The 27,467-nt window shown below is 45.6% G+C and overlaps 2 protein-coding genes across 3 annotated transcripts in view; one reads left to right on the forward strand and one right to left on the reverse strand.

Annotated features, from left to right (window-relative positions):
- The first annotated feature begins 1,342 nt into the window (after positions 1-1,342).
- SNX3 (sorting nexin 3) lies at positions 1,343-18,606 on the forward strand. 2 transcript variants are annotated; one of them, XM_026036615.1, is made up of 4 exons: positions 1,343-1,618; positions 12,407-12,502; positions 12,923-13,047; positions 16,240-18,606. In XM_026036615.1, exons 1-4 carry the CDS (start codon positions 1,457-1,459, stop codon positions 16,343-16,345), a joined length of 489 nt encoding a protein of 162 aa, XP_025892400.1. In that variant the 5' UTR covers positions 1,343-1,456; the 3' UTR covers positions 16,346-18,606. The 2 variants fall into 2 exon arrangements, with proteins under 2 accessions (XP_025892400.1, XP_025892401.1); XM_026036616.1 differs by lacking the exon at positions 12,923-13,047 and having other exon boundaries at positions 1,411-1,618; positions 16,240-16,299.
- A 1,458-nt stretch (positions 18,607-20,064) lies between these two features.
- Positions 20,065-27,467, reverse strand: part of NR2E1 (nuclear receptor subfamily 2 group E member 1) — a 13,874-nt gene continuing 6,471 nt past the window's right edge. Inside the window, exons 6-9 of the mRNA XM_026036614.1 lie at positions 23,942-24,038; positions 23,402-23,551; positions 23,012-23,117; positions 20,065-21,463 (exon numbers count right to left, since the gene is read on the reverse strand). Of these exons, the coding sequence (XP_025892399.1) occupies positions 21,301-21,463; positions 23,012-23,117; positions 23,402-23,551; positions 23,942-24,038 (516 nt within the window). The 3' untranslated portion in view covers positions 20,065-21,300. The remainder of the gene's footprint in view (positions 21,464-23,011; positions 23,118-23,401; positions 23,552-23,941; positions 24,039-27,467) is intronic.

Below are 27,467 nucleotides of genomic sequence, written 5' to 3' on the forward strand. Positions count from 1 at the left end.
GAGTTTGCAGGGAAGTCCCAGATGCCCCACCTCTCTCACACTCTCATTCTCTATTTGTYTTTCTCTCTTCTTCAAGGTCCTAAACTCCCTGCCTGCACCCCCCAGCTTTTTTGGGGGGAAACACAATAAAGTCTTTTATTTTTCCCCATACACTTTAGGGAAGCAAAGATCACTCATGCTCCCATCATGAAGATCATTTCTTATTCTCTTGCTTTAAGAGAATAACCTTTGARTTCCTTTACCATTCCCTTCTCTGCTTCATAGAAACAAAACAAGCCACTACTTATTCATTATGGAGATGGCACCTGATAACTCTAATCAGCCCATGATGCCAGCCAGCTTCCACTATTCATTCATTAATTTCACCCACATGCTTGTAAATATCTGCAAAACAAACTCATTATCCCCTTCAGAGCCTTCCCTAATGAGGCAGGCCTGCCTGCGGGGCGGAGCGCTGGCGCTCCTGCCGTGTTTATTTACCGGCCTCACATTATTTTGGATTCCCCATCTGCAATGGATCAATGGGTGGACGTACTTTTTTTTTTTTTTAATTATTTTTTTAAGACCTGTTGGTGAAGCTGTTCTGGCTCAAAGTTATGCGTTATGTTATTGTACGTACTGTATGTTATGGCATGTATTATTGCACTGCTCAAACCATTTAATGGATTTAGTTGCTTGTGTGGAGGTGTTTATGCTGTTTATGGTAGATCTGGTTTATGGTAGATGTTKATGCTGACAGAAGTGGATCCCTGTGCTGTGTTGACAACCCCTGTACGTTCTGCCGTGTCCTGCTCGTCCTTCTGGCCCAGTTGCACTTGGAGCACAGGCTCCTTGGGAAGGTGGCTCTTTCCTGGGGTGTTTTCCTTGGCTCAGAGGACGGCAGGTCCCGGGGGTGCCCTGGGCAGACGCAAACCCTCCTGGATGACCCCTCRGCTGAGGCAGCCCCTCGGAGGCTCGAGCTACGCGCTGACACCGCTGCTCTCTGCCCCTTAGATGAGGATGGAGAGGGGATGTTACACGGAGACCGGAGGGGCCCTGCGCCACGGCCCGAGCTGCCTCCCGCCCGGCWGGAAGGGTCCCCGGCCCCACGGGGACCCCGCTCGGAAACGGCCTCCCCAACGGCAGCCGCACACCGCCCTCACGCAGCTCCCCACAGCCGCCGCGCGGGCGGGCCCGATAAGCCGAGCCTCTGCGCCCGCTGGGCACTGTAGTTCGGGAGGAGGGTGGCCCCGCCCGGACGCAGCGCGCGGCCCCGCGGAGCCGGACTACAACGCCCATGGTGCCTTGCGCGGGGGCGGCGGGCGCATCCGCCGCTGCCGGGCGGCGGCGTGGGTTTCGCGTTGCTGGGCAGTCAGCTGGCGGCGGGGCGATAAGAGGGCGGGCGGAGCGCGCGCGTCCTGCCCGCGCTCCCGAACGGGGGAGGAGAGGAGCGGAGCGGCGCGGCGCGGCACCGACCATGGCCGAGACCATCGCGGACACGCGGCGCCTCATCAGCAAGCCGCAGAACCTCAACGACGCCTACGGGCCGCCCAGCAACTTCCTGGAGATCGACGTGGGCAACCCGCAGACCGTGGGCGTGGGCCGCGGCCGCTTCACCACCTACGAGATCCGCGTCAAGGTGAGCGGGGCCCCGGCGCGCCCGCGGCCTCGCCCGCGGCCCTGGCGGGCGGCGCGGCGGCCGCCTCGGGGAGGCCGCACCGGGGAGCCGCGGCCCGCGCCGCCGCCGGCCCGTGTGTGCCCGGGCCCGGGCGGCCGGCTCGGCGCCCAGTGTGGGTGAGGCGGCGGGTTCGGTCTCCTTCGTGCTTAAAGTAGGAGCAAAACGCGGAAAAAAACCAGCGCCGGGCCTCGTGGCGGGCTCGGCCTCGCCCGCGGCCCTGGCGGGCGGCGCGGCGGCCGCCTCGGGGAGGCCGCACCGGGGAGCCGCGGCCCGCGCCGCCGCCGGCCCGTGTGTGCCCGGGCCCGGGCGGCCGGCTCGGCGCCCCGTGTGGGTGAGGCGGCGGGTTCGGTCTCCTTCGTGCTTAAAGTAGGAGCAAAACGCGGAAAAAAACCAGCGCCGGGCCTCGTGGCGGGCTCCCGAGTGGTGACGGCAGGGGCCTTTCGGGCCCCCTTTGTGGTTAAAATACAAGCGAAGCGATGAGAAAGCAGGGCTGCGGCGGCTGCCGGGCCCCGGGAGAGCCTGTGGGCTCCGCTCCGGCCCTTGCAGGAAGGCAGGGAGCTTCGGGAGAGCCGTGGTGCCGGGTGCCGCGGGCCCCGGAGCGTGGCCGGGCAGTGCCGCGGGGCTCAGCCTTTTGGGGCGCTTTGGGGCGCGGACYGTCTTTAGGTGACTTGGAGCCGTGGGGTACTGGAAACCAGTAATACTCTCAGCTTAGCGCAGCTTTGCTTGTAAAAGGCAGCTTGACCGAGATCCAGACTGACTCAGGGGATGCTGCCTTAATTCCGATGTTGCTAAGCTGTTGTGGGTTCAGTGGATGCCCTTTGGGCTGGGAGCATAGGCTCGAGCAGGATTGTGGTCTGTGTTTGGCCTGTGTGTGGGGACCCATTAACAAGGGCYGGCTTGGAAAGAACCCCAGAGTGGTTAAGGGTGGAAGGGACCTCTGGAGATSATCTAGTCCAACCCCCCTGCTCCAGCAGGGACACCTGGGCTTGATGGTGCTTCAGCTGCCCGGTTATCAGGAAGAAGTGGAGCCCTTCYCCTTGCTGCAGGAGGTATTTAAGCCTTACAGAGCTTTACCTTTAATTACCATTGGCTTTTTCTCCCATAAGGCTAAAAAACAGAAACAGCTTCCAGGCTGTAGGTTGGCCAAGAGTATCCTGTTTGGAGTAGAAAGTTCTAGATTCTCCTTCCAAGGAAGACCTAGAAGTGACCAGAATACACACGTACACTGTGACCTTCATTCTTCTTCCTTTTTCCCTCCTCYGTGTTGTTACCTAAGCAGTCTGTTCTGGAAGGTGCTCCCTGCATCYCTCTGTGTGTGTGTGTTTGTGTCCAGGAACCTCTCTTGTAGTGCACGATCGCTCTCTTTCCAGTTGTGCCCCACTGTGCACGTTGCCCGTGTAGTATGTGCACATTGATATCTATCATGAGCAGTAAAAGTGAGAGTTCTGGGTCCCCTCTGTGTGGGGGAGGACTGCAGAGCAGGTATTTTCTGCAGTTGTGCAGAGTGATGTTCCCTGGGTGAGACCATATTGCCAGTATGCAAATTCCCTCATGGGAGAAGAGATAGAATTTGGATTACTGTAATTCTAAAAAATAGATCTGGTACCAGGCATTTAGGACAAGATTTTTACTAGTTCTCTGGAGTGGAGCTTTTCCCAAGAGCATCACAGGCAGTAGCCACTGGCAAATCTCATTTGACAGCTGGCTGTGGTCACTGAAAGTGATAGATGACCTTCCCACTTCCTCCAGCAGTGGCTGTGCACAAACATGAGGAGATGGATTAATTTGCCTGTGTCACACTTAAAAGGCTGTGTTTTAAGTAGAAACCACCATTAAAGTGTTAAGCAACGTGGGACTAGATGCCTTGTCTCWTATCAGAGTTTGCCAGCAGTTACTGGACAGCCCGGTGTTATGGCTGGAGAACAGTGTGCTGAAATGGAAACACTTGCACAGAGGACACGGAGATGCAAGTTCCCAAAGAAGCCGTTAGGCTGCTTGTCACAATGTTTTTAAACTTCGCTTAAGGGTCATTCTATCGTTATTGCTTTGTCTAGATCTTAAAGCTTAACTTCTGCAAAAAACACTGAGCTTGATAGCAAATGGTTGAACTCATGTCTCATAGCATCTGGCTAAATCTGTTTACTGGAGAGCTTCCCCGGGGCCTTTATTGGAAAGCTTTCCACTCGTGTTGTGTTTCAACCCTCACTGTAGCTTAGGAGGTAAAGAGTAGAACAACCTCATGCCTTGAATCCTGTGCTACTATGCTCTTAATTTCCAGTACCCCCGAGGCTTGCAGGTGCTCGGGATGCCCTGGGAGCAGCACGGGGCCTTCACAAGTGGCTCTCGAGCACGCTCCAGGTAAAGGCCTGTGCAGAAGAGGCTTCAGCAGAACAGCTTACTTGGCAACTTAGCCCTCCTTGTTTTCAGCTGAAGATAGGCTCACACAGCTGTTCAAACTTGTCGCAGAACCTGCTACATGGGGGTGGCTAAAACAGGGACTTTTTGAACCTTTTGGGAAGCAGCTACTATGCAGCTTCATCTTGACAATAAATCTTGTGTGTCAGTGTTCAGTGCTGTAAGTAATGGGGAAACACTATCCTTTTAAACCTGCTCGACTTGCTCTTTTTGCACTGTGCTTCAGAGTGGGCCCTGTTCTTGCAGCCTGCTCCCCACCAGCAGCTTAGGCAAGTCCCTCCATTCTGAGGTATCTTCTGTGTGGAGGCTTCAGCTGATAGGGGCTGTAGACACACTGCAGGCTGGTAACCCAGCAAGTGTCACTGTTCTACACTTATATTTCCTGGAATTCAGGAAAACAGCTTTCAGAAAAGGAGATGACTACTTCATGCTAGATAAAGCAATTGAAATTTTATTTCTTACTGCATCATTTTCCTTTCTAGCTCACCTAAGTTCCAGGTGATCTTCAGCTTCTAGGGCAGTAGTGTCCCTGGGCAAGTGGGTCAACAAGAACTTTGCTCAAATAGTCTGTGTAGCTGCTTCAGTCACTTAATCCTTTAAGGAGAGCAGACTGCAGCTTTATAGACTGCCCTTGATCCTGGGGCTTGTGACACTCCAGAGCCTCACACCAGTATGGAAGCAGTGCCCTGGGATATGAGCACTMTGCTTAGGATGCTAGAAACAAAGGGTAGAGATGTGCTGGAACTGTCTGGAGAACTAGCCCCTTATTAACACTCTTTTAAGGCCTCTCTAAAACTGATTCCTAGACTGCCCACTTCAGCCTACTTGGAAAAAAGGGTTAAGGCTCACTCACCTAAAATTAGTGAAAACTTGCAAAATGCCATTGCTACCCAGGCTGACAGTCCTTAAAATAATGTACTTGCTACAGAAGCTCCCGGCTTTTGAATAACTTTAGGTAGTCCAGTTTTTCAAGTAGGTGGGCTCAGTGCCTGTGTCAGCGCAGGACCCTTATCAGGGGATATTTGGAGCTGTGCACCAGAGGTAAACAGAAAGCCTCAGTTTCCTATTGCTGTTTATTCTGCTGCATTGCGTGGCCTCTGGTCCTTGTGCCTGTGCCAAGGCTCGTGTTTTGGCTTTGTAGGGCCCACAGTTCAGAGACTTCTTCTGCTTGCAGCTCTGCTTGCAGGTGGGAGCTGAGTCCCTTGGTGCAACCCGTGCTCCTTAAGGCAGCAGTCCCTTTGCTGCACCCTCTGCAGAAAGGCCTCTCTAGGCCCACAGGGTGCTTGGCTACATCTCCTTACAGTGGGGAAGGAAACCAACATGCAGCCTGTACAGTGCACGCCGAGTTAAGAATAATGCTGGCCTCAAAGGGTTAGGGAAGTAAATCAAAGCTGCTGTCAAACTAGGGTTGCGTCCCACAGCCTGTCCTCGTCTAAAGCCGTTCCTCAGGGCCTGCGGTGACTGCAGCGTTTGCATTTTGGCAGAGTGCTCAGTCACTGGCTTACAGCCCTGTGACCAGGCAAGTTTGGACTCAGAGGCTGAGTGAACTAAAAGAGTAATTTGCTCAGAGCGCTCTGGTTTTGTACCGTGGTCTTGCAAAGTGGCATTCTTGATCTATCGAATGTTTCTTTGTTCATATATGCTGTTCTTGAACAGTACCAAATTACTGCCCTTGCATTTGGCAGGTGTTAAAGCTACGACTCTTTACGTGCCGAGAGAGGAATTGGATCTGCTGGTGCACAGTTCACTTCATCACTGCACGGTTTCACAGCCTGTGGAGCCTGTGGTGGAGTAATGATTAAACACTGACTCAGTGTGGGGATGTTTAGGGATGCATAATCAGCACTAATTCAGTATTTCTCTACTACTGCAACTCTTACATCATGCTGCAGGACTGCTCTAACTGCAGCTCATTACTCAGTTAATACACTATTCTAGACACTGCAACCAGTTAAAAATATCTTTTGATTACCCTTCGGAGATCAGAAATGCTCTGGTTCTGGGAAACAGGTGACTTGTGGCTTTCTGCTTTACAGCAGAGGTGCAGCATCTTTACAAGCATTAGCTGTGCCCTGAACTGTTGTGGTAGAAAAACAGCTGAAAGGCAGAGAACTCCCTAGAATACCTAGCTGGGGAGAAAGGGAACTGAAGCRTCTTAGAAAGATGCTTCTGAGGCAAGGAAAATGGGCTTACCAGTGTGCTGCGTATTTGCTGTAGCAGCTGATTTCTTCTGTAGACCTTCATTTTGATAAACTCGGCATGAGAACATGTTCCTGAAGTACAGAACTAGCTTAGTGTTGACTTCAGTGGTTGCATAAATAAGATAAGGGAGTCTGCGTGGCCCTTCCTAGGGCTGTGCTCGTTGAACTGATTTGCTTGGCCGCCTCTCGCCTGCGCCCGTGCCATACAGGCCCTGCTTGCCGTGTGCTAGGAGCGCGCTCCGGCGCGGCGCGGACCCGGCCGCTGGAACAATGACTAATCCTTGTAAGGGACCTGGCTGCAGGCCAGGTGGGCATGTGATGCCAGCCTATTTAGATACGTCTTTATTTTTAGTTGGCTTGCCGAAAAATGGCAGTCTGAACTTTAGAGCAGTTGGGTCTCTCCTGATCTGCTTCTGGGGAAATAAGTGATACAGGGCAGCTTTCAGCTTCGAACTGCAGAGATAGTTTCTTTAAAGGTTGTTTTCCTCCCCCTTGCTCCTGTCCCTCCCCCCAGTGCCTGTTACAGCACCAAAGGTTGTTTTAGCAAGTACAAAGTCTGAATGCCCTGCTGATCTAGTGCTGATCGCAAGGTCTCCGAAGCTGCTGTTGCAGCTGTAACTTTTTTTTTTTTCTTTTTTAGTGTAGAGGGGATGGGAAAGATCCAACCTTGTGGATGAGGCAGGAGAGCAAATCTTGCACACACCGAGACTCATGCAAGAACACGTTCCCTTTGAGAACCCAGCCCAAAGCCTTTCTGTCATGAGGGACCCGGGACTGGCAAGCAGTGCTGTTTGTGCTGCCTTTATGGGCACTCTTGGAAGTACAGCTCCAAGCTAGTCTGGAGCAGGCCTGCTCTGGAATAAGCAGGGACTAGAGCTGCATCTGAGTTCTCTAAACCTGGAAATAGAGCCTTAGGGCCCTTCCTAGGCACCTCAGCTGTAGACTCCTCAGGGTTAGGTCATGCCGTGAATCACTGCTCTGGGGTTACTGGCTCTCCTGTACCTGTAAGGTAGTCAAGAATGGSAATGCTACTTGACTGCTAGAGCCGTAAATGTGGGGAGACTTTTGGCATGAAAAATAATTGCCTCCACACTAGTTTCTTCCTCTGTTTTCTTTGCATGCTTAAGCTAAGTGTATGAATAGCACACAGTCTSTAGCCTAGAAATAAATGAAAATGTCATTGGCCGCCAAAGTTCTCAGTTGCAGCGGTTCGGAGCGATCAGTCTGCTGCACTTGGCCGTAGCTGGCACTAGTAATGAAGGTGCTGGCTGCTCCTCCTTCAGTGTTTTCCCTGGGGAAATGAATGGTGACCTTACAGTAGGTCAAAGCAGAGCATATGAATGTCCATGCAATTGTGAGGAAGTGGTGGTTAACCCTGAAATAACTAGCTGGAGTTGCTGCTCCTCTTGGGACACTGAAGTGCCTCTGTCCAGTTTAAACTAGACTTTTTATCTTATCTCTCCCTCCTTGGCTTCTGAGGATGAGTCTTGAAGAATAAGAAATCATTAAACAAAATCTTCCTCCCCTTCTTTCTAGACCTGTTAGATTAGCTCTTTATCCTGCTTTGAGGCTCCTGACCACGGCATACCAGAGTTCAGTTGCTCAGTGAATGTGAGCAAGTGATAATAGGACCTGTTTGACAAAAATGCTAATAGCTCTRCACTGACTTCTATACAGACCAGCTCAGGTCTGCTGTGGGCATTGGGCTTAATGCAGGTTAACTCTTGTCTGGACCTTAGCCGCTACTAAGGTGCGAGTCCTTCAGTCTTCAGGATGGAAAAGATCCCATTTCTGTAACCCAGTGCGCAGTGGTAACTTGTGTAATACTGGTTATAGCTTAAAATTTATTTAAACTATTTAAAACTTGGGGTTATAAATATCCTCAGTTTCCTTGGTGTGTCAAGGCAGTAGCTGAAGGGGATAATCTCCTGATTGAGATTACGGCTCTGGTGAAGAGATGGTGAGAAGCCTGAGCTTAACTTCTGAGAGTCAAGGCCACGTAAACTTCTCTCCGAAGCGCGCTGGTGCTTTTCCTTTGCTCCATGTTAATGGAAATAGAGTTGTATCAAGGCTACCATAACCTCCTCAAAGACAACATCAAAGTAGATGCTATGGCAACAGTGCAGCTTTATTATCAACCCGGGAGTGGGAGGCACGGGCAGTGCAGCACTGCTGATTAACGTTATGGTGGCAGATGAGGAAACAAGCCCAGCTCAGCTCATGCTAGCCTGGACAAGGCAGTTGCCAAGTTTTTGGCAGCCATGGGGGTGGGATGGGCTCCAGCGACCTCCCGAGTCCATCTCTTGATGTGTCAGCTTGCCCTCTGAAGGAAGCCAAATGCTGTTCAGGCTCCATTTATAGCTGGAAGCAAACTGGCAGGAGCAAGTCTGGCTACTTGAGAGGCTTTTCCTACTTGGTGGATAAATTTATCTAATCTAGATAGTAGATTAGTTCCTGATTTTAAGTCATTTGATAGCCCTGTTTAATTACCTGCGCTCTACATTGCAGTCATTTTGGTATGTGAGTTGACTTAAGCTGCTGATGAATGAATTCCAAAGCTGCTGATTTTTACCCATAAACTACTGGCACTCTGAATGTGGAAGTCTTCCCTTGTGTGCATAAAAGTTTCTCCATCAGCTTCCAGCTTCTGGCTGGGTACAGCTTTTGAGTTAGGCACAGTGACAACTGCGTGGCCTAGAACTGGGCCTTGTTTTTGAGGTGGRTCAGAGCTTCCTGAGCTGACCTGGGGCTCTTCTCCTGGGTAAACCCTAGCTGAGGAAACTTGCATCTGGGAATGCAGGCTTTGCCCTAAAAAGCTATTACTAGGCAACTGCTACTCTGCCTTACTAGTTTGTTAAACAATAGCCAAATCACTTGAGACTGTGCCAACCTGCTTGGCAGCTGGGCTAGAGGAATGCAGAAGGGCTGAAAGGTCTGGATTTGTCATCTCTTGCTGTTCGACCGCATAACTTGGCGGCAGTTCTGACRAGCACTTACTGCAGCGTGTTGACTTTGTCAAAGCTCCCCAGCAGAATAAACCTGATGGGCTTTGAGGGCCAGCAAAGATTGTGTATGTGTCTGTGCACACACATAAATGGGTTGCAGCAGAAACAGTATCTAGGCAGTATCTGTTGCGTCTAGAATCTTTGTAGGCTCGGGRTTTTGGAGTCCAGGGCATTTGTGCAGAGCTGTTTATCGATCCTCCTGGAATCAGCTCCTTGGTTCAGCTGCAGTTCTGAASAGGGACTTTGCTTGTCGAGTGTCATGGATAATGCACTGCAGTCCTGATAGATTAAGGATGTGCATTCAAACTACTGGAGAGCCATGACCATGATTTCAGTCTGAAGTTGCAGAAAATTGGTGTTAATATAAATGAAACTAATTATTATGCCATAGGGGAAGCAGTTGGAGTAATTGTGCTGAACTTCTCAGAGGAGCAAGCCGTGACCGTGCTGGAGCTGAGCTTAGTGGCAGCCTTGGCAGATCAATGTGCCTTCAGAGCCCGGAAAGTCAGGCCTGGGACGCAGGACGAGAGCATCTTCTGCTCAAACAGGGTCAACGTCTAGTGAAAGGGGCATGTGCAATAACCCCAAGTGTGGATAGATCCTAAATTAAAAATGGGCATTAATGTGGTTTGCACCTTAGTTTTAAGGTACAACTTTCAAACTGCTAATAAAATACCTCTTTTCAAACAGCTGCGGATTTGAAGGCTGTTAACAACACTAGCTTCTAAAGTGGAATTGCAGCAGTTGTGAGCTCTAAAAAAAAAAAAAAAAAACCCAGGGATTAGAAGCTGGAGCTGATCATGTAAATTCATATCCAGACCACAGGAGAAGTGACAGATTTTGCTTTAGCAACTGATTATCAAGTTCTCTGACTTGTAAATCACTAGATTTAATGGTACCCTTCCAGCATACGTCTTCAGTGCTTATGATCAAAACTGAAGCAAGTCACTTTGAAAGGAAGCAAATACCGCCCTCTTCCAGCTTGGCATGTCAAGAGTTCAAAAGGGAATGTGGAAGGTAAAGTGAGCTCAGCTGGCACTTCTACCCCCACATTGTACCTGTAAACCCTACRTTGTTTAGAGATTAACTTTATAGACTTCATGCCCAGAATTATGAAAAGAGTTCCTGAAGACTTGGGAGCTCTTGTGCGTGTTTTTCAGCTGCTTTTATTCAGTTTTAATCCCTCTTGTAAGTAACTTGAGAGGAGAATGGAATATTCTCTGCAGGTGAGAGCCTACATGTTAAATATAGCTAAATAAAGGACTTGCTGTCTGAGGCACTGACAAAGACTTGATGGTGTAATGCAGAAAGCTGAACTTGCTATAAGCCAGGGACTGAAACTAGAGAAAAATAATCTGATACTTCACTTCTGGGAATCTCCTTCATATGCTCTGGAGGACCTAACTTTTTTTTCCCTCAAGTAGAATATTCTTATCCTCAAGCCCCAAGTGTTTGTTTATAAAGCTTGACTTCTGACATAATAGTCTTAAGTGCAATTTTGTTATTAGTCGCTAGTACAATGAACAATGCCGTATCCGGGAAGGAGCTGGGGAGTTCTCCCMAACATTTAGTGATACCAGCTTTCACAACAAAGTGCTGTTTTGTGCTTGATCATCTGTCACGTATGGGCTAAATAGTCTAATGTGAGAGTGCAGGACGAACTGCTCAAGTGTTTTGAACTGTGGGACAGTCAAAAGCTCCTTCTGAGCTGGCAATAATATATGGCAATAATATAATGTCCTGTAGTTATAAGCCTGCCTAGTGCAGGAATGCATCTTAGCAATTAAAACTGCCTGGAGCAGGCAAGGCTGCTGCACAGGTAATAACTTAAGTGGAGCAGCCTATATGTGATGGCTTATGGGGAYAGCCGCTTGAACTAGGACAAAAAACAAAACAGAAAGAGTGGAATAAATCATTATTAGAAATAAAAAAGCTGGCTGAGCACACTTAGCCTGTATTTCTCTTGGCAAAGGCAGGAATGAGGGTAGTCCTCTATGAACATCAGCTTCCTACGAGGCACATAAGACAGAGCTGGCGATTAYGCAGTCTGACAACAGTAAACTCCACTGTATAGCTGCCAGTTACATATGGCAATCAGGGGCTTGCTTTCAGGAGCAGATCCCAGCTCCTACAGCAACTTTCTTGCAGTGGTTAGGCTGTTACAGTAAGCTGAAGCTTTAAATGCTGCTGAGGTCGTGGAGCTTTTTCTGCTGGGAAGGCAAGGGGGGGTGCTCTGAGTCTGCTTTTGCAGTGGTGTTGAGTAACAGCATAATCCACTTCAAGAATCAACAGTAGTAGTATAGGTCCCTATAAAAGTTAGTGTGAGGTCACCTGTTGTAGTGCTTGTGGCCCRGGCTGTGTTTTAGCCTCACTAGTCTGCTGTGTGTTTCAAGGCTGTTAGAGTTGGGTACTAATGCTTAGGGTTTCAAGGGAATGTATTGCAAACCTTAGTTGAGAAGGTTCTGCCTCAAACTCTGCTTGACTTAGCTTTGCAGTAAAGCTGCCTGGTTTCATCTGTACTGACTACTCTCTGAAATCTCATCCCCAGAAGCTTTTCTGGAGAGTTAGGTAAACCTGGCAGCTGGTACTAGTGGATCTCCAGCTTTGMCGGTGCTGAATGTACCCCATACCAACTCTGTGGAGGCTGCAGCCCTTGCTGATGTTTCTTTGTAAAAATGTCACAGGCCTGCTGGTATCAGCTAGCAGGAGAGTATGGACAAGTGTCCTGTGATAGCACCTGGAAATGCAGCACGCGTCTTGTGTGAAGAGGAAGACTTCTTCCCCCTGCTGTTGTGTGTATATCAGTATGAGGAATCTCTCTCTTGAGAGTAAGGTCAGATACCTGTGCAATCTTAGCAACATTTCCTTGAGTGGGCAGCTAATCTGTTCTGCTAGGTGATATGGAGGGCACATATCAATGACCAGAATTGTGATCCAGATAAGGGGCCCACAGGCAGTTTAAGGCATGGCTTGCTTGTATAACGTATACAGAACTTTACCCTTTTTTTAAAATCTTGAACGCTGCTTAATACTGAGTGTTGCTGCTCCAGTGGAGCAACTTTGACTTAATAGCTGGCTTCTTGCTTCTACATAGCAAAATCTAATCAATAGCTTGTGTTTCTTTTCAGACAAATCTTCCTATCTTCAAGCTGAAAGAATCTACAGTCAGAAGAAGATATAGTGACTTTGAATGGCTGAGGAATGAACTAGAAAGAGAAAGCAAGGTGGGTAACAAAAGTAAATACAAGTGTGTGGATATAAGAAGAGTATCAGAGTGTTTTCTCTGTTAAAGCCTATCTACCGCAATCTCAAACAGAAGTTGTGTCAAAAACCTGCATAACTGAAACCAGGTGTGTGCCAGTCTTCCCACGAACCTGGATATACAGTGCTGGAGGCTRTTGCTCAACTTTGTTCTGAATTTAATTGCTTGAATTCGACTTACTCCTATGAACGGATTGTTCTTTTCTGGTAATGTGTTTTTGTTGTGGTGGTCATGTGTGTGGGTGTTTTTTTTGTTTTGTTTTTGTTTTGTTCTTTTCCTCTTTGACTGGGAATGTTAATGATAAGCTGGGATGCTAGGAGGGAGAGGGGACACTGTAAGTACTTAAGGCCTAGTACTCTACTAATATTTCTTAATTTTTCAGGTTGTGGTACCACCCCTACCAGGAAAAGCTCTTCTCCGTCAGCTCCCCTTTCGAGGAGATGATGGTATATTTGATGATTCCTTTATAGAGGAGAGGAAGCAGGCTCTTGAGCAGTTCATAAACAAGTAAGTGTTGGGTCCATCTGGAGATGGGCAGATCAACTCTGAAAAATGATTTTGGAGCTGCTGGTCCACTAACTGTGGCAGCAATAGCTTCAGAATAATGAAAAGTTTTCTATCTTGCATCAGAACATGCTGATGTTGCTCAGTGTTTGGTGTGGAAATCTTAATGCTTACCTGAACAGCTGAAGTGAGGGATGTTGGTGTTACAGTTAATTTATGCAAATTACCACTAAAATTATAGCATTCAAAATAGTTCTACTTTTTTATTTCTGAAAAGGTGTCCTCCACTGGATGAACAATGAGGCTTACAATGGGCTTGCAGCAGTTTACTTTGATTGCAGATGGGAGGTATTATCAGCTTGTGTAATGATGTGTATTTTCCTCTAATCATCATGAGAACCAGTCTGAAGGTATAGGCATATACCTCTGCTTGAGGTATACATTATATATTGCTTAAAATAGACACTTTCAGCTGTCTCGCTGCCTTACAAAGAATGAACAAAGTTACASTAACAGTCTTAATGACTGCTGTTTTACCACCTCTCACACTGTTCACTCYCCATGTAGTAACCCAAAGAGCTAACTTAGTTCCTTCCTAGTCAGTACTTGGATTCACAGCATTAGAGACCATTAGTCACACAGCTCTTCTGGTCTCCGGAGTCAACGTGGTGTTCAAACCAACTTGGTTCTGGACTCCCTGTATTATAAAAGGTGGAGCTGACAAAGCTTGATGTGGTGTTTTAGTCTTGCTCAGTTATCATGCTTTTTAGAAGAATCATTGGATGCCCTTATTTAAGCCAGAACTTCATCTGGTAACATATGGTGTTTGGTCAGTTATTGTTCAAAGATGCAATTTGGGGATGCAGAAGTGACTGTASAATAAAATCTAAAACTGATATCCTCTTCTTGTAAGAGAACATAAGTATAGGTGTGACTAGATTTAATCTTTTCACTTATTCTTCATGTAATGACTCTTGAAGTTAAATTTAGAGGTATTTTGAACCATTCTGAGCAGATAAAATGTCTCTCAAAAATAAGACTGATACTTCCTCTACTTGAATATTCAAAGGTGTCTATTAGACCACATGAAGGTAGACATGCTTATAGTAAAACATGGTGTTCTCTTAAGTGTGTAWAGTCATGGTACATGACTTTACATTTACTTGAAAGTAAAATTTAAGCCCTCTTATCAATGCAGACTTGGAACTCTATTAAATCTGGAAGRAATGCACTTATTGAAAGCTTTGTATTCCAAGCCAAGCAGTATGGGTGGGGAAGGGGACTGTAAGGTCTGGAGGAACCAGTAGTGAAACAGTCTAACCAGAATCATTTTAAAAAGGTCTGTATAACAGAAACGTAATGAGCATTTTATTGGCGTTGCTTTTTGAGTCTTGTAGCTAGCAATATATGTCTYCCAAAAGCATAAAACTTCAGTCAACTTTTTTTTCTTTGGAAGATAGGAGACTGATACAGATGTGGATGTAGTGACGAGCTCAAGTAGAGTTGGAAGAAAGCTCCTCAGGCAAAGCTGCTGCTAGCAAGGCTTCTAGCTGTCCAGCCTCATCAACATGTGCTAATGGACCAACTCTTATCAAGCAAATATAATTCAAAGCTTGAATTAGTAATGTGGAAGGTTTAGGGTTTCTGMAAAATATTCTGGGTGTTAACAAGCAAATTCCCTTCAGGACTACTGAATCTCACTGTAAGAGATTCATATTGCTGCATTCTGAAAGTGTGGTGATGTGCAGTCCCAAAACTAGAGAAGCAGCCCTCAAATAACTGATGTGCCAGTGTAGCCAAAGAAGGGCTGGTGCTGCTGCTAGTCTTGGATATCTAGGGGCTCAAAAGGGGGTGGTGTTAGGCTCTGTCTCAAGGTGTGGAGTCTAGAGGGATTCACCACTAGCAGAGCAGCTTACTGGAGTGAGCTCTCCTGGGCCAGCTTGCTGTTAACACTGCTGTTTAAGGAAAGCTCTGTTGTAAAAGTCTTGTCCGCCTGAATCTGACTTCTGGAGACAGAGATGTTGGAGGTAGCAGCTGCTATTTATAATGATCATCATAGCTCCAAATTCCTCCAATGGGGAGTAAGATACAGGAAACAAAGACCTGTGTCAGACCCTAGTCTAGCAAATCRGCCACTGATTTTCTCAAGCCCTTGTAAAAGGGGAAGGGAAATTGCTGTTGCCTCCTGAAGTTMAAGGCCAAAAAGCTTGGGCTAATGAGGCTAAGAAAAAAAACAGCTACTCAGGTCTGTCTTTGAACTAGAGTTTGAGACTCCTGTCCATTTACCAAAACCTGTCAATATTGAGTAGCAGAAGACCAKTTCTGACTAAAGGACATGCTCAAGGAGAAGAAGTGATGACAAATCAATCTTTTGTTGGCTTTTACTTCACCCCAAGATAGGTATGTGTGGAAGAGGGGCACAGAAGCGCCTGGAAGTACTGATGCTGAGCCACTGGAGTTGACTGTTACATGCTCTTCATTGCAGGTGTCTTTATCCATAAGTGCCCAACTTGCAGGCACTTAGTATTGGGAATGTAAATTCACTTTTAAATTTGGAGGCTGTCAGCAATCTGCTAGATGTTTTAAGGGACTGAACGTAATGCCTGGTCTCTCTTAAAAGATTGGCAGCATCCTTTAATTTCCACCAGCCTGCTGGAGAAAAGGCAGTGCCTCGAGTCTATATGYGGAGCAAAAGTAAATCTGTGTTAGCGTTTGTCAGAAGCAATAGTTTAATAAGGTAGTGAATTTAGTGTTAGAAGCGTTGCCTTCTAGAGGAGCTGAGCTTGGTGTGGGTGCCAAGTGGTGGGGCAAGTGCCGAAGGCTGCTGAATGAGGTGGAGCTGGTAGGGAGAGCTGCTTTCTGGGAACGTGTCCTGCAGCAAAAGCAACGAGAAGGAGAGATCTGAACTTGTCTGCGTTTAACTCTAGGTATCCTAGTGCTGGGCTGGGCACCCTGATAGTCTGCTCGGTGGCAGGTGCTAATGTGTCGTGCCCTCTAATGAGAGTTCCTGTGTGCTGGTATCATCCTGGAGAGAAGAGCAGCGAGTCCTGCTGCCAGACATCACTGCAGTCACCAGCAGTAGACCAAGTGGGACATACACCAAAATCTAGATCCCTAGTCAGAACTTTGTAACTATAACCTAACTTCAGGTAGACTTGATATCTTAACACTAATGTGTTTTTTCTTCCTCTCCAGGGTTGCTGGTCATCCCCTGGCACAGAACGAGCGCTGTCTTCACATGTTCTTGCAAGATGAAGTAATAGACAAAAACTACACACCATCCAAAATAAGACATACTTGAGTTCTGAAACCATCTTCTCATGTTAGTGGTTGTTATGCTTGGTTTTAAGAGGTTGTAGTTTGTCTTAGCATGCTGAGGATAAACAGGCACAAAGCCTCCACTAACATCAGTACACTGCTTGGTCTTTGCATATGCTTTATAGCATTAAAGAACTCACTTGTCTTTTAGCTGAATCCTTCTGAATTCTTGATTTAAGAGTATTAAACTGAGACCATCCGCCCCTTACAATGTCTCACAAGCCTTTCCACCCTTATTTGCAATGACTTAACAATGTTTACTGACTTGGCCTTACTTGAACTTGCACAGTTGTAGTGTCACGTGTGCACTTGTATATGACTAAACTGCTTTGCTCTTTCTGAGGTAGTCATCTGTCTGAACTTCTGTAGAAAGATTGCTTTCATTCAGATACCCTGTATGAGAAACACTTATGCAATTGTCTTCATGCTTGTAAAACACTTTATACTGAGGTAATGAGGGAATTATCTTTATATTCTGTAAGAGGGAAAAAATCAGATTTATATACTAAAATAACTTGTCTAAAGTTTTGAAATAAAAGTGAAAATGCACTTGAAATGTTTGTCACTCTTGACCTTCAGTGTGATGTATCCCCTGCTTTCTGAGAAGCAGGGATTTGGCTGCGCTGAGATGCTCTTTCAGCCTTGCTGGGATGCCCTTCTGCGATGTAGGCTTGTGCCACTACCAGCCAGCACTAAATATGAAGATGCTGACGCTTGCTGCTCAGGTCTTACAGAACAYGTAGGACTTGCAGATCATTCCTGTGTTGCAGTGCTAAAGCTGGAGCCCAAATCATGCTAGGCAGTTGTCGGATTGTGGCCTCAATARGAGCTTCAAGGTGAGGTACCTTTGTAGCTGGAGTGAGAAGCATCAATCTGGCTTTAGCTGTGCTGCAGAGGAAGGAGTATCATTTTTGTAGATATTGTTCATGTTACTCTTCAGTCCTACAGCTGAAGATCAAGGTAGCTGTGCTCTAGGAATGCCAGATAARGATATGGAGTCATATGAGACAGGTAGAAGATTAGCATAAAGTTTACAACCTGCGTTTCAACCTTAATCTCCTGTGCACAAGCGAGCATTGCTGAGGTTGTCCTCCTCTCTGCATCCTCCCAGAGCTGGAGATGCTTCCTTGGTGCTCTCAGATGTGACGTGTGTTACCTGTCTAGATCCTCTTGAGAAGCATTTCAAGAACTCTTGCRGCCAGCTGATCTGGGCATTCTCTTCCCTTCATAACAGTGCATGTTCTAAACCACCTTTCTTAATGTATGTTGGCTTAGCCTTGTTTCTGTCACTTTTTTGTTTTTGGTGTGCTTCCTATCGCTTTATAAAGTCTTACAAATTTACTAGCACAATCCTTATGTTCTTTAGATGAGACCATTAACCTCATGTTGAACTTCCCCCAGGCCCTTTGTACACAAATCTGGATGTAAAAGGCCCRACTGACAAAACACTGGTACTTGACTGGATTGTACAGGGTAGCAGTGGATGTTGTCTTCAAGCCTACTAGCTAAAATAAAACAACAGGTCTGTGGGCTCTGTTTCTTCTAACCAAAGGCAATATATTTATTCTTGAATTTTGGAATGGGAAATTAATATACTGGGCTGGTGGCAAAGCGGTGAGTTGCAAAGTTGCTGTGCCAGTTTTGGTCCCTGGTTTCATGAATGAGATTCAACAAAGTTCTTGCTCTGCTGAGTATGATGAGGAAGCAATTATTTTAACACCCAGCTGTTCAGGTCTAGCTTTCAAGAAGCTTTCTGTGCTGCAAAATAATCAATTCTAGAATTGTCTGTTTGAATTACATTTAGAAATGGAATTAATTATGGAAATAGGGGAAGAAGTTATAGATATGTGTAATGTTTCTTTGCTTAGTCTCAGATGCATAGCAGGGGCTTTTTTTTTTTTTTTTTTTCCTCTGCCTCCAGCTATTCCTTTCTGTGAGAAAGCACACAGCCAGTGCTGCGTGTTATGCCTAAAGGATGACACAATCCCTCCCTATGACCTACTCTGGAGAAAGGAAGACTGAAGGGAGAGTGCTGCATAGCTGGTGTGTTCTTGGCAGATTCTCCTTTTCCCCTCTCGGATGTCTAGTGAGGACTCTGGCGTGTTACCTGCTGGAGCTGGCAGGATCAGGCTCTGCAGGGGACATCTGAACTGGTCTCTAAGGTTTCACTTGGGTGTCAGTCCTTTAAGGCTGACTAGAGAGCCTAATTATAGCATAGCGCGGCTTGCACTGCAATCTGCTCTTCTGGGCAAAAGGGTAGGGCCTGAGATCAGCTCCACTGCAGGGAAGTGTCCCCTAGATCCTGCATGTGGCAGGATGAGATGTGGCTCTGCACCCTGTCTGCTTTGCAGCTGGCAGGAGTCTCGCATGTCCTGTTGCATTTCTTGGTCTCACTGGTCTAGGGAGCAGGACTGCCCTGCAGGCTGCTGTTGCACCACTGTTCAGATGCTGTTTGTGAGTYGCTGCTGCAAGACAGCAGCGTGAGTCTTGTCAAAACCAGTGTTTTGTCAGGGGTTCTGCAGAGCAGTGGATTCAACCTTCTTCTATCATAAACTGAGTAGTCAGAAACACTTAGGGAGCTCCAATTGATTCTTCTGTCCTTTCATACAGAGAAAAAAAAACACTAGTCAAAGATTATTACAAGTAGGGCAAAGAAGGCTTTGTAAATTGTTGATTTGAAGGCAGCATTTAAGGATGGGATTCACCGTGTCCCACGGCAAGCGCACTCTTGAGCCCTCCGTGCTAGTTTGTATGGAAGGTATTTCAAAGTCCTTCAGTCCAYCCTTGGTGTCACCTTATTCACCCAAAGACTGGTCTCGTTTAYGCCACGATCTGACTGCCTTGGAAAGTATGGAATGTGGGGCAGCAGCGTGAGTGACTGGAGAGAGATGGAGAGAAAACTTAAAGCCCCGAAGCCTAGGAGCGTTTTGTGCCGGAGTCACCGGAGCAAGGATTTCACCCGTGCTCAGTGTTCCTTGATGCTGCTCCGGAGCCATCGCTACCCGCTGTACGTGTCCACTTGTCACTTGAACGTGTGTGCTCCTTGGTCACTCATTGCCAGACAGACCACGTGTAATGTTTTCCTTCTAGCGCCGACTTCTTTTGGTGCCCTGGGAGCTGCTTACTCCTTTCTTTGGTTTGATTATGCAGTTGGACAACTTAATAAAACCTCAGAATCTTTTTGGTTGGAAACTGGCTTTGCGTCTATCACCCTTTGTTAGCTGCACAATTCGTGGATATTTACAGCTATCACAACAAAGCAAACAGCAGACTTACACTAGGTTAGATCTCTGATCCATTTAGTACTGTGTCCTACGAAAAGCTCTAGGTATGCTCCTTCAGACAGTGATGTTAGGAAGGTGCAGTAAATGCCTATTTGAATTACCAAGAACAGCTCTGGGGCSCTTTGCTCCAAGGCAGGATCACCTGTAGAGAAGCTATGCCATGAATGTTTGTCTAACCTGTCCTTGGAAGCCTCTGATGGTGCCAACTCCACAGCATTCAAACCCATCTCTTCTTATAGAGACTATTTCTGTTCTCTGGTAAACAGAGTACGCTGGAAGAAATGAATCCAGAAATAGACAAAGTGTTAAAAGAGCAGTGGAAAACAGTTTAAATTCAATATATTTTTATTCTTTGTAAATACAATGAGTACAACTTTTTTAACTTCACAAATCAGTTAATCCACTTTGTACAGGAAAAGTTTTACTCATTCTATGATAGTCCAAGTGCTGATTTTTCTCAGTGCTAGTTTCTAATAACAAATCAAAATTTGAAAAGTACAGCAGCTATCTTTAAATGTTTTTTTCCTACATTTTTTCATACATCAAGTAAGCAGCTTATAACGTTTTTGTGTGTGAGAGGGCGTAGGTGAACAAGGCTTCAAAATTAGAACCTGGAGTTTGCTAAAAAAGGCATTGGAGACTTTTGGAAATTGTTAGCGTTGTATCAGTCAGCCACCTTTGTTTCTTCGAAATAAAATTCCTTTCTTTTTTATATATATATATAGTCATTTCACTTTTTTTTTTTCCGTTTTTTTTTGCACATCTCATCGACAAAGAGTTTGGCCACCGTTGCCTTTGGTTTCAGCACTATGCCAGCGGGACAGCGAGCAGGTCACTGAAGCGGTCATCTCCATTTTATTTGGTTTTGCTGTTTTAGTCTTCCTTGCTTGACTCTGTACTCTTTTCAGAGCGGGGTGTGGGGGCTGTGAATGCACGTGGGGGAGGATGAAGATGGAGGGAAGAGGGGGAGAGGAGGTGTGTAAAGCTCTTCTGTCTCTGAGATGTTAACCAAACAAATTCTGGTGCCATCTGCACCAAAAATCACCAGCTCGTTTCACAGGAAGAATGGAACTGCCGTCATAAGCTACTTTTTAAATCAGTTCTGAAGGCCACTTCATGATGTATTACAGCAGGAGCAGTGTTTTGGTAACCTGGGCTTAAATGTCGCCTATCATACTGAAAACACTTTACCAACACAGGCTACTTTTAGAACAGTCCTGAAGGCCACCACCTCTCTTGTTACCTCAGGAGCCAAGTTTGGTCCCCCAGTTGCAAGAACTGAACATACTAGAGCACCTTCTTTCACGTTTTGTCTCGGATCTGCCAGTTAGATGAGAGAATAGCGGAGTCTTTGTTAACTGTGGCTGGCATCTGAATTGCCTCCATCCTCTAGTAACAGGAAAAGCAGCCAAATTCCAACCACTTTTACTTTTTTTTTTTTTCTGTAGAACAAAGCATTCTCTCCATGATCTAAATCCCTCTGTTCAGAGCAGCAGAATCATATCTACTGGGGTATTTTTTTGTCAATGAGTTTAAAGGCTAAACATTCCCAGGCTTATGCTTCCTGTAGATTTTGTTAGTTGAGGCTTATTTTCCATAGATAAGAGTTCTTCTCAAACTGTCCATCCTGATTGTGTTTCTTTTTTAAGGTAATTTATATGTCACTGGATTTGTACATATCTGAAAGCAGTCTTGTAATTGGTACATTCCCGATGGTCTTTTTGAAAAATACTTCTTCTATTGTAGATGGACTAATGGAACGTAAAGCTGGTAAAAGCAATAAAAGTTTCCCAAAACGGCAGGGCTGTGTGGGGTACCTGGGAGACAAAGACGACGTGTTACTGAAATCTTCAGGCATTTTGTTTTTCAAAATACAATCCTCTACTTGATAGAATAAGAGATTGAGCAGAACAGATGCCACCTGTGATAAAACTCTGCTTCTTGTGGGCAAGAAGGCTGACCCTAAGGCAATCGGTCTTGGTCAGGGTTGGACTTCAGACCAGTGTCTTTGAGTTGGAACTGGGCTCCTTGTTTATTCCTGCAGAGCAGGAATAGACAGAGGTGCTGAGGCCTGTCCCTTGGGCAGCAGCTATGTGCTTGAGGTGGTTCAGGGGAGAGCTTGACCCCAAATGAATACCCTCATATTTAAATGACAATTTTAACCTGACTAGCTTGTCATGGTAATCATTTTACCCTGTTTCTGTAGCTTTATGCCTTTAAAAGCAATTGATATTTGATGAGGATTTTTTTTTAATAAAAAAGTTGTATATAAGATGACATATTTATTAGATAATGTATTTGTGTAAGAGAATATTTGTGCTTATATCAGCTTTACATTCGTGTCATTCTCAAACCACTGAGTTACAGTGGTCCTTGTAAGAAAGGGGTAGGCCCATTGGAAAAACCTTCTGCTTCCCCTGTCTGCCCTCCCTTACATCCTGTAAGGGCTTCTTGAGAGAGTATAATAAAATGTACATAAATGTAAATAAAAAAGTACTCATAAAAAGATAACACTGGCATGAAGGTAAACTCAAGTATGAGAACTAAACCCAGGCTGAAAGCTTTATCTCGCTGGAGTTAACAGCAGTCTAATCAGCAGAGCTGGGTTCTCCACCTGGCCAGAAAAGCTGCAGGAGCTTCGACACCCAAAGATGGGCAGATACTGTTGTTCTTAAACTTTGTTTATACATCCATAGCTTTATCCATAGTTCATTTTTGGTTTTACCCTTGTACAGTTTGTGGGATGAGAGCTATCGTTTTTATGGAGGGTGTTAGGACTTCCATATCTCATAGGGCTTGTCTGGAATGAGTGATTTTTTTTCCTTCCTAAACAGTAATTCTCACCACTGTGCTGCAGCAGCAACATGGGAGCCGCAAGTCCTGGATTTTCCATTTCAACCTGGGAACAGACTCAGTGTACTGAGTTCTGAAGGGGCAATTTAACCTCCTTGTGTCTCTGTTGCTTCGCCTGCAAAAGTGAGGCGAATGACCCCAGGAAGCTTTGGAGTTTTTGAGTGACAAACAATGTTGATGGTGAATAGGTGAATTTGCTTTGACTGTCACTATTAACACTGCTTGATTCAATCAGATAGAGGAGAAAAYTTGGTCTTCTGCAAAATGTTCCTCGAAAGGTATGCTTTCTAGGGGAAGTCTTTCCCTTTTGCAGTTTTTCATTTGTCTGAATAAATCCCACGTTCCTCCCCCCATTAGGAGGTGCCCAATCCCACCAGACACCCACTTTGCAGTGGCTGCCAAAGCCTGTCCCCGTTTCAGTCAACAGACACATCCCCTTCCCTACAGTGCGAATGAGGTTTTACAGCCCCGTGCCTGCAAGAAGCGCGTGGAGAAGACACTGGTGTCATCACCTGGTGTGAATGTAGCTGTTCAGAGTGAGCTGGGCTTCGTCTTGCAGGGCTGCGATCGCGGCCGCGTTCCGAAAACTCCTCAGCTCGGAGCCACTGTGTGTAGGCACTGCAAGGCAGAGCGGGGACCAGGTCAGCCTGACTCCTGCATGGCTCACCACGGGGCTAATCCGTGGAAATACAACGTTCCCTTTGGTTCCCCCCCACGCTCTTCTCGCTCGCCTTTCAAAACATGCTGCTGACTGTCGGAATTCAATACCAGGAAACTTGTTGGATGATATAACCCCATGTCTGATCTGAAATATCTCTTTTTTCCCCCCTTTTTTTATCTTGCTTTAATGTAGCCAGCTTATATTTATCAGAGCAGAAAAGCAAGCGATTATTGCTACTTACCAGCTTTGAAAGTGACAATGCATTTGAGACAGGCAAATTCAGTAGCATCCAGCCGAAGTTGTCTAAATCTAGCCACGACCTCCTGTAAAGCCTGTATTTCTGAAATAATTTTATTCAGCTTCTGAGAATCTGTATTGTCACCGTTCATGCCTGAAACAGAGACAGATGAAATAAATACTCTTGCATTAAAGGCATTTGCTTTATTTTATATTGATTTCTGACAAAATCCTGTGTATCAATATCCGTTCTATTGTCACACTTGTCTATCTGGTTCCATGTAAACTGACTATATTGTATGAAAGTTAATATAAAATCTTCTCTTGGATGATAACAAACACAGTAATTTGCATTTAAATGACAATGCAAGCAGTCATGAATACAACAAAACAACATTATTTGCATTTAAATATAGATTTATAAATGACAGGTATGCTCTATTGTTCAGTAGGAATTTGTTATTCTTTACATGTTGTTCTTTTTTCAGTAATGTATTTTTATGGTAATTTCTGTAACAAAGTCATTAAATTGTGCAATTCTTACCAGATACAGCCAGTAGAGTGTTAGCATCAACTGGAATGGCCCATTGTGCTATTCCTAGAACAAACAGTTCTCTCCAAGCATCTTCCAAAAGCATCAGCTGTCATACAATAGATGTACAATATAACATAGTGTATAATTTATAGATTTATAAACAATTTAAATATGTAAATTTCTGTTATTTTAAAAACTGCTTTACATGCCTGTCATGGTATTTTCCCCACAGATTTTGCTAGCTTTTCTCTTAGCTTGTTGAGAAGGTGTCTGAAAACAAGTATCTGCATTGTAGGAAACCACTTCGCGTTGGCTCTGTGGCCACCAGGCCGTGTAGACCGAAAGGGAGGAGAAGGAGAAAGGAGGGTGAGAAGTCCTGTCCCAGAGCTCACACGCTCTGAGCATTGCCTATGGGTTTCAGCAGCTTTCCCAGCACCACGGGCTCCTTCTCCTCCCCCTGGGCACGTACGGCTGTCCCGGGACAATTTGGAAGTGTTCTCCTGTTTTCTTGAGGGAATACCCTCCTTTCATGTGGGGAATGCAGGATCCCCACACCTTGGGAAGGCAGGATTTGGGGATGCCYGGATGACATCCTGAAACGACATCACTCCAGCACCATTATAGATCATATATTTCTGTTTAACTCCATCCTCGTTAAGTCTACAGCTCTCTGGAGCATCTGGACACACGCACAGATCTGCAGTCTCATTTGTGTCCCTGCTTCTTGCTAAAAGTCTGAAAACAACTACCCTGAAATTCTAGGGATAAACGCTGTTTCCTTTCCAACGAGAACCGGGGTTAGGGAAGCATTTGCTCAAGGGGCAGTGGAAGAGGAATTCGGATATAGACAAACGCTTCTCCTCTCCCTGTGTGACAGCACGAACCACAGCAGCAGGGTCAGATAGTGCCCAAGCAGCCAAGCTGGCCGCGTGTTTGTTCTCTCCAACCTTGCGGCACCGTGTGGCTTTCTGCATGTTGTGGTTTTCTCTCCTTGGAGGCAATGCCATTGACTTCCTTGGAGAGGCACTGGTGCATTTGAAGAAGGAATGTGACTCGGGATAAGGCAGACTGGCAAAGCCCGAAAAGACGTTATTTAGTCTTGASGGAGTCTATGGATTGCTGGCTCAAACTAGCTCCTTGAAAGGGCTTTGGAGGGCTCTGAATTCAGCTCAAGTTCATTAGTTCCCCAAAGGTCATGCTGTGGTGCGTCTGTTTTGCTGCATCCCTCACCTCTCTCAATACAATGGGAGACATTTGGAGGGCAAAAAAATGTGGTGGATTTGGCAGGAGCTGTCTGGTGGCTCCACATGATGCAAACAGGTTGCCCAACAACCTGTTTTCAACAGGTTGAACCAACAGGTTCTGCTGCAYAGGTTTTGCAGCGGAATCAGCAAATCTCAAGTATTAATATTGCTGTGGCAGCTTATAAGCTTAGGAAAATAGGAAGGGGGATTTTAATTCTACAAAGAATCTGCAAAAGTAGGAACAAACTAAGAAAAAAAAAGTCATGCCAAATGAATTACAATTTCCTTGGACTCTGATGTCTGACACTTACAGATAATACAGAAAGTGTCCATTGAGGATCAATCCCTKACATATATGCTAACTCCTAATCCTGGAAGTTTTAAACCACCCACTAGAGGGGAGGAAGAGTCCATAGAGCTTATCATTATAGACTTAGACCCATCTTCACACCATGATTACCTTTCTGTACCACGCATTTTGCAGAACTTCTACACAGCTTGGCTAAAACTAAAAAATTGTCGTGGGGAAATAATTTGTCTCTGCGAATATATAGTTAGTGTTTGAAATATTTACCCTGGATTTTACCGCTCAGGTTTTTACAGTAAGTGTGTGTGTGTAGGGCAGGGGACAGAATCAACCTCAGCTCTGTTTTGAGAGGAACAGAACCTGCTTGCAGCGTGTGCAGCAACCCCTCCTCCAGGTAATCCTGCCTGCTGCAGAACAGGGGCTAGGTATGCGAGTCTCTCTGTGGCATGAGACATGATTTTCAGACTTTCATTGGCTTTTGTAAAACTTTTTTTGTCATTCATTCATGCAGATACAATGCTAATGAGAGGTGCTTTCTGCAAGATATCGGTTTCGGACTTTCTTYCCCACTAAGCGCTTGGAGTCGGAAGACTTTAGAAAGGAGACTCTTCCGATAGCTGGTTTGCTTCATGCCTATGCATAAGCCTGTAAAACCACCAATTAAAATAATTTGGGCTCAAGCCGTAGTCAACCCTTCCTCTTCAAAGAAGCAAGAAATCCCAGGCTTCCTGAAGGGCTGGATTCTGCTCCCTAACTGGCCCTGGGACCTTTTCTCAGGGACGTGCAGTGGGGCAGCCTGCACAGGGCTCTGTGTTTTAATTTGTACCCTCACCTCCAGGATGAAGCCCATACAGAGGCCTGGAACAACGCTGCTTTTGGCTTTTTTTTTTTTTTTTTCCAGAAGAGCACAAAACAAAAGCAAATTCCAGGGAAAGGTTTTAGCTGCTATTCAAGCAGATGTCAGGAATATAAAAAGAGAAATTCAGACATTTACAGCTGGGCCATTGTCAAATTAAATAATGCAATAGCACTATTATAAAAATCAACCGTCTGATTATTCATGAAATAAGGTGATTAAAATTAGAGTTATTTCCTCTCCAGCTCTTCTGAATGTGATAGGGGATTCATGTAGAAAGAGGCCCAGGTCAACACTTTAGAGCTGAGCAGCTCTGAATTTTGAGGAATCTGGCTTACGTTTCCAGCGAGTAAAGATGAGAGTAAAGAAAAGCCGGGACTTTGGTGTGTATTTCACTAATATTAGTCCCTGATATGAATATAAAACAGGTAGTAGGATATTTAAAGATCACAGGAATGCTCTAGTATGTGTGGTAGATAGACAGGCCTTGCTGCCGGGTCATGGGAGAGYTGCCCTTCTCCCAAATCCCGCGGCATCCTCTTCCTCCCACTAGCATGGCTCACTTGTTGGGAGGTGCATGTATAACATGCAAGGAAGCTTTAGCCTAAGGATCCTCCTATGAGTACCACTGATCTCCTCAGAAGCTCTTCTCTTCAGTTCAGATACATATTTGTATATGAACGAGGACCTGCATCCACATAATGTAACTAGTTCCTCTGATAACTGCTATGTAACACTGAAGGCACAACATTTCTAGTTGCTGTTTTGTGAAATTAGCTCAATCATATCAAAGTATTAGACACCTTTTATGATTGGAAATTTGTGTAGATTTCCCTCCTTCCATTTTATAATTATCTGATTACTTTTTTTTTTTTTTTTTTTAAATGAGTGCGTTATACAAAGTACACTAAGTCCTCATCAAGAATCAAGTCATTAAGGAACTGCTTCAGCTCATAGGGTTCACATACAGTTTACCTGAAGCAAAGGCAAATTGTCATAGATAAAAAAAAGACAAATTAGGGAAGATTCTAATTGATGGGAAAAGAAAAAAAAAAAAGGAGAGAGGGAGAGGGAGGAACTAGCCAAATTCTGCTTCCACTAGACTGGAGGATGTAACTTCATTGGAGA

Source organism: Nothoprocta perdicaria, unplaced genomic scaffold, assembly GCF_003342845.1.
Source record: "Nothoprocta perdicaria isolate Ctin4 unplaced genomic scaffold, notPer1 scaffold_182, whole genome shotgun sequence".
Classification (NCBI taxonomy): Eukaryota; Metazoa; Chordata; class Aves; order Tinamiformes; family Tinamidae; genus Nothoprocta; species Nothoprocta perdicaria.